The sequence below is a fragment of the Triticum aestivum genome, chromosome 3D (assembly GCF_018294505.1).
Source record: "Triticum aestivum cultivar Chinese Spring chromosome 3D, IWGSC CS RefSeq v2.1, whole genome shotgun sequence".
NCBI lineage: Eukaryota > Viridiplantae > Streptophyta > Magnoliopsida > Poales > Poaceae > Triticum > Triticum aestivum.
The window spans coordinates 58,819,185-58,825,823 of record NC_057802.1 but is presented as its reverse complement, the minus strand read 5'-3'; the positions used below and the strand labels follow the sequence as shown (position 1 = coordinate 58,825,823).

Sequence of the window (6,639 nt, the reverse complement as noted above, 5' to 3'; positions counted from 1 at the left end):
ATTTGGCACGATCCACTTGATCCACACAACCTGCCCAACGATTGCAGCATTTCTGAATTGTGCTCCATCAATGTGCGAGTACCTTAATCGACTAGTCAATGGAAACCGGCGCAATGCAATTAAAGTGATCTGCAATGCACTTCCAGTAGTTATTCGTATTTTGATCGGACCCTACTACCAGATCAATGTTCACACTCTTCCATGCCATGACCAACGATGTATCCTCGGCCATGAGGAAGTCTCTCCCCTTGCCCATTTCTTCATTTTGGAAGCAAGCAACATCACCTTGATAATCATCACCCTCAGACGGAGTGGACAAACAAATGTCTTGTATCCCTACTGACTCGTGCATCATGTTGACATATGATTTCTCACTACATAATTGTGAATATGGAACTAATGAGCATTGCATATTGCCATTTTAAATTATGATTGCATTTTGTAAAAGTGAAATAAATGAAAGATATATCAAAAGCAAAAAATATTATACCTTTCATGCGTTTTGTCGAACAAGTCATTGTCGTTGTACATGTCAAAGTTGTCAACAGCCAGGCAGAGCGCCTAGCTCAGTGGGACGGCGCGACCGAGGGTGGAGGAGGTGGGGGGGAGGGTCGACGACACGGGCGCGGCGAGGTGCGGGCAGGCGCAGATCATCTGAGGATGCCGGGGTCGGCGGCAGGGCCGGTGGCCTCCATTGGCGGCTGTGTGGGTGGGGGAGATGGACGAGCACGTGAAAGTTCACGTGATAGAGGAGATGTTGCTTCCTGTCATTTATTGGGGCTGGTTTTCGGAGGGGTCAATTTCCCCAATATTGTGGGGAAGTTGGGTTGCTTGATTGTGAGTTCCCAGTATTTTTCGCATATTGGGGCTATGTTGGAGCAGGGTTTTTGGCCCAACTCCCCCAATATCTAATTTTTACAAGGAAAGGAGCTCTGTTGGAGATGCCCTAGGGCAAGTCATCTATCACCGTCTATATACATATCCATTCACTACCAGAGAGCGACGGGCAAAACCTTAACCGTCACCCCCATCTCCTCCACTCCCCATCCACCTCCTGCCGCCGGAGGAAGCCATTGAGAAAAGCCTGTTTGACGGATGGCGATGGCTCAATCGTCTCATTGCTCTTAAGGATTCCTCATGACTACATAGTTGTGGTTGCTCTGCACGGCACCCGTGTCGGCGGAGATCGGATGTCAGGACGACAGCCCCAGGACAGCAAGGCGGTGGCCACGTCATAACGGCTGCAAGGGAAGTGCGGCGTCTGGTCATGATACCAAAGACGATGGCAATGATTTGTGGTGAAGGCATTCCATTCCTTGCTTCGCTACAATGGCAATTTTTTCTAGTTCCTGTTTCCCGGCGGGGACGACGACGGCACATCTTTATGATCCTTGTATGGAGGCGACTGCCGATTGGTGCGGTTGCACACACATCGGTTATTTGGCTCCTTGTAGCGCGACCTCAGGTTGATGAACGTCTTTAAGGGGCGCAAGTTCTTTTGGTTCTACCCTCCGTATAGAAGGTTCCTAGCAGTGTGCTCCAGTGATTGGATTCTCCCGCTCGGTGCAAAGGTTTGGAGTGCTTGACATGGGTCAAGATGTCGTTTTTTATGGCAGATTTGGCAAGTCAACTTCTGCTTGATGCGTGAGTTCCGCCCTTGTCGAAGGTGCCCCATGTGACTGGCCTAAATTGGCTTGCGTTGGCGATCTAGACTCTCGGTGGCATGGGATCGGTGAAGATGACGGCGTCCCTACACACTACTTGAGAAGATGCGTTGCACGAACATGGTTCTATTTGTGTGGCTATATCCACATCAGGACTGTGCTCTGCATGGGTTATGCAATGATGGATCGACATGGTGGCAACCCAAGGCGACGTTGGCTAGGTGGTGCTCTTTGAGTGCATGGGATTGAGTTCCAGGCCTTAAAGCTCTTGGTCCGACCTTTCATTGGTTGAATATGGTGACGATCACGCAAAGTTCCCTTGTGAAAGGTATTACGTGAAGTTTACTCAGACTACTCTCTGGGGTGAAAACCCATGATTTGACCTCAGTTGTTGGATCCGACGACGACGACACTCGTGTGGCATCCCCTCGCGACGATCACCCACTGTTACCTTATGGAAGATATTACATGAAGTTTACTCAGGCTACTCTCTGGGGTGAAACCCCATGATTTGACCTCAATGGTTGGGTCCGGGAAGCATCGTCTCGCGTTACCTGGAGCTGCCATTATTGATTTTTGATGTTGTTTCATGAAGTTGTTTTGTTGATAACTTTTCTTCTTCTTTTGTAACCGCCTATCCCAATGGATTGTCATGGAATAGAAAGAACGTGAAGCAGCAAGCAAGGGATGAGCGCTTTGTTGCTAAAGCACATATGTTTTCTTGCTGGGTCGGTTTGTTTTTTGGGGGAGGGGGGCGGCAATTCTTCAATCCTAACGAAGTAATTTCGGAGGGGGGGGGGGGGGTGTTTTTCAAAACCGACCCGATTTTGGGCATTCGTAGAGGGGAATTTGGACTTGTGCATCCTTGATATCTTGAGTAGCTTTTGAGATCGTGCTGGTGCGGATGCCAAGTATACTGATATTTTCTTGATATCAATATATTCCTTTTTAAAAATATCCCTAGACCATAACTGGGATGTATTGTTGGTGTTATGAAACTTACCACCGACGCTGCCGACCTATATATGGATGGTGGGTGGTATTAAAAAATTGAGATCACAACCTTCCAAAAAAAAAATCGAGATCACAACTTATATTCACGTGTAAATAAATAAGAAACTACTATTGTCAACTCCTTGGCCGGAGGTCCAGAGCAGCAGCAATTTCGCCCGGGAGCCGGGATGGCTGGAGTAATCCGCGGCAGGAAGCCAGGGTGGCACCGACAAGGGATCACGTAGGAATGAGCTTTGCATTTGCTGATGGCGGTAGTGTACACCACCATCCTGTCGTGCCGAGATGGATCACGCTGGTATCAGCTCCAGCGAGGAAGGCGTGATATATGTACACTATATCCAACCGCGCAGATCACGTGGCTCCAAGCTCGGAAGAAAACAAGCGGACGTCTCTCCCTTTTTCTACCTTCTGGCATCTTGTGCCTCCTTGTTAAGATCTCTCTCTCCAGTCTTTCCTCGCTGTCTTTTTATATTAGTAGGACTACATATATAGGAGTATATGACAACCAATGCAGCTGCAACACTCTAGGGAAAACTAAACTAAGTAGCACCATTGCAAGATGGAGTATAATTCTTTTTTCTCTTCAAATTGAAGGGGTTAGGTGGATTCTAATTTTTTTTAGGGGGTTTGGTGGATTCTAGATGAACGAGGCGAGTGAATTCACCCCCATCAACCTATATTATAAGGTACTCCCTCCGTTCACAAATATGATATGTTTTGGATATTTTAATATGAACTACATACGGACTGAAATTAGAGAACAGACACATTAAACATGTCTACATACATCCAATTCACAAAAAGTTAGAAGATCTTATATTTGTGAACGGAGGGAGTAGTATTTGTTTTTTGGTCTAATATTATTAGATAGACAATCCTGATGAAAAGTGCCAGGGCGTTATATAACGTCTCCTTCGGACGAACCTTGTGTGAGGCCCTAGTATAAGCAAAAAAAAAGAGACCAATTTCTGAATTAAAGAACAAATCAGCTGGGGACCACAGCAACAAGTTCTGTGAACAAGTTTAATGATCATGACGATTTATAGGAAATGCTTTTAAAATGATTACATGGCCACACTAATTCATGATGCATCATCCAGATCTATCTTGCTTCTTTTTTATAATAATAATGGGCTATCTAGTTCACACAGGACTATGAAACAAAATGATGACAAAATACCAATGATGCACACCGACAAAGATCTATCTCACTAAAAGTAGGTTATAACTTACTGGATGCAATACAAAGTAACACAGACTGTTCCTATGAAAGCAGACGAGACTGGAGCACTACTAATCTGCACTTATCTCTGCAGGTCCACGGATAGTTGGTACTGAATTGTTTTGAAACTAGGATTCAAAAGCACATTAAACCATATAAATCACATATGGATGTCATACTCGCCTTGCAGGAGGAACTCGACTATCAAATAAAAGATGATACACGAAGGCGACGTGCCAGCGGTAGTTAAAACACCACTTGTGAACTGACCCACAAGTCAAAATGGAGCGGGTTGTGTCTTGGGAGTAAGGATTAAGAACCCATGTGACAGGCATGCCTTAACGGCCGTCTCTTGCCTTATATTTCTATCATATTTGTAACTCCACTGGTGTATGCCTTGTAAACCATATGTAATCAAGCAGCAGCAACCTTCCTTCCATCTTCTATGAAATATACGGCGGATTCAGGAACCTGAAAGGCAGAAAAGCAAGGAGTAACCAACGTGAACAAAAAGAGTCTTACTTTAATCAGATTATGGTGATAGGTCAATAACTGGTGAAGAACTAAATTAGTTGTTCTATCAGTGTTCAACCGCAAAAACATAACACCAGATTGTGCTACCTATTAGTCTAAAGTAGAATGAATCCTGGTTGAGATCCAGAATAGCCACAGTATTACGGAACATATTTCATCAAAATGGAACCTATATCAGCAATTGATGAAGGATTGATGAGGTTGCTTGTAAAGTACAGAAGGTAAACCATAGGAGATTGATTCCACAATTTTACTACATAACCTTCTAAGCAAATATCAAATGCTCAAAACACCATTGAGCTAACACCATTATCTATTATCCATGTAAGCACCAACTGAATGCCAGATCTCCACAAAGCTATGGTTGCTCTCCATTCCTATATATATACACGAAGCAGGAAGTAATAACTAATAAGTATTCCTTGACTTCCATAGTTTCACTTTCTTGGTGTGGAAGGAGATTACTGATTTGGATTTCCTTAAATCATTACCGCAAAAGATAACATCAGTCTTCCGCGTGATGTGAAACCGAATGAATTGTCAAGTTGATCAGAATGCTAACGGCCATGAAAGCATACATGTCATGTAGACCATAATAAGATACAGAGATGGATAAATTACATCAGGCCATGTAGCTGTAATGAAGTCCACAACATCATATGATATGTCTCCTTGGACATCAATTTGCTCCTTCTCAGTTGGGCCCTGGGGAACACATTAAAGAGAGAATTAGACAAGTCCTAAATGAAACACTAAAAGCCTTCGTAGTTCCATAGATATCTGATTACCTTGACAACCGAAGCTCCAGTAGCAAACTTCTTTCCAAGCTTCTTTGAAGCATCACTCAGCTTTACACCTAAATGTTCAGGAAACAAACACGATCTATTAAACTATGTCCAACCTTAATAGCAAACATATAGTATCATCAAACTTTAAGGCAGGTTCAGCTCAAGCCTGGATCTAACATCTACAGAACAGCCTCTTCCACAGAGCTCAAAATATATTCATCTCCAATCTTTTTACTTCACTAGCTGCAAACAGTTAAGTGTACCACTCACCAAACAAATCCAGGCCTTTCACCACAGTAACACACTTGCGCTTGTTGCGGACAATCTTCTCAATAATAACCTCTTGCTTGTCCTACACATTAAAAGAGACACTGACAATCAAAACATTGCAAGACAGACATTCTACATTGGCCCGAACTCAAATCAGAATAACAAATCCTCAATTTCAGACTAGCATCTAGAAATTCAACTGTGTAATAATAGTGTGCAAAGGGAACCAACCTTTTTCTTGAGCTTACCGCCCGGCAGTCGCTTCACCTCTTCAGTCTTAGAAGATGCCGAAGCACCCCCTGCAAACACAACACACATCAATTTGACTGAAGTTTTCCTAGTTTTAGGTTTAGACAAGGCATGAGCTCACACCAAACCTGCGCTTGTGGAGCCGTCGGCGGTGGAGATGCTGACGCCCTGGAGGCGCTCGCCGACCTTGCCCACGTCCTTATCGTCGCCGCCTTCACAGATCAAACGAACCACCACACGCAGCATTAGAGAGCGGAACCGACACAGGGTAGGCGTAGACGAAGTGGGGGATAACAAGCGAGAAGGCCAGGTAGGTCAAGGGGCGAACCGGAGGAGGAGGCCACGAGCTCGTCGGGGTAGACGCCGGGCGCGTGGGCGCGGAGCCACGGCTTGCAGCGCTCGAAGTCGGGGCCGAACTCGCAGTACTCCGCGGGGAGGCCGCACACGCCGCAGTAGAGCACCTTCGCCGGGGCCGGCTTCTCCGCCGCCATCACCGCCGCCGCCGGATTCGATCCGATCTGATGGGGAATGCTCGGCGAGGTGGGCTGCGCGAATCTGTGTTGCCCTGCCCGAGTGCTCGTGGAGTCGTGACGGATTTGGTTCTGCTCGACGGATTTGGGTGCGATTTTTCTCTACCTTTCCTCCTTTCGGGAAAGCGCAAGAGAACAAAGGAAAAAGTTGGCGAGTGCGGCAGCCGGGGGTATTGGGCTAGCGGAATTCCAGCCCAGGAGTTTCGGGGTTTTTTTCGGCTTGGGCTGGGCTGGGCTGGGCTGTGCAGTGTGTTAATTGCGATAGTCCGTCCTATTGAGAAAGAAAACATGTTAACTTACTGCGAGAGCTATATCTCGCTTACGGCAGCAAGATAGAAGTTGGAAGGAGCTCTCCACTTCAGAGGCGT

At 45.8% G+C, this 6,639-nt stretch overlaps 1 protein-coding gene across 1 annotated transcript; it reads right to left on the bottom strand.

The window, feature by feature from the left end:
- Nucleotides 1–3,882: 3,882 nt before the first annotated feature.
- On the bottom strand, nucleotides 3,883–6,394 carry LOC123077403 (translation machinery-associated protein 22). Its single transcript, XM_044499673.1, has 7 exons — nucleotides 6,070–6,394; nucleotides 5,870–5,953; nucleotides 5,724–5,791; nucleotides 5,493–5,574; nucleotides 5,223–5,290; nucleotides 5,056–5,139; nucleotides 3,883–4,371 (listed from the first exon to the last, which is right to left on the bottom strand). The coding sequence occupies exons 1-7, from the start codon at nucleotides 6,230–6,232 to the stop codon at nucleotides 4,315–4,317; spliced, it is 606 nt and encodes a 201-aa protein (XP_044355608.1). The 5' UTR covers nucleotides 6,233–6,394; the 3' UTR covers nucleotides 3,883–4,314.
- Nucleotides 6,395–6,639: the final 245 nt, after the last annotated feature.

Excerpts from the sequence above, each read along its gene's own strand:
- LOC123077403 (XM_044499673.1), bottom strand. The coding sequence starts at position 6,232 with ATGGCGGCGGAGAAGCCGGCCCCGGCGAAGGTGCTCTACTGCGGCGTG. Across the intron at positions 5,291-5,492 it reads GAAAGGCCTGGATTTGTTTG|GTGTAAAGCTGAGTGATGCT; the intron begins GTGAGTGGTACA and ends CTGAACATTTAG. Across the intron at positions 5,140-5,222 it reads CTGGAGCTTCGGTTGTCAAG|GGCCCAACTGAGAAGGAGCA; the intron begins GTAATCAGATAT and ends TGTGTTCCCCAG.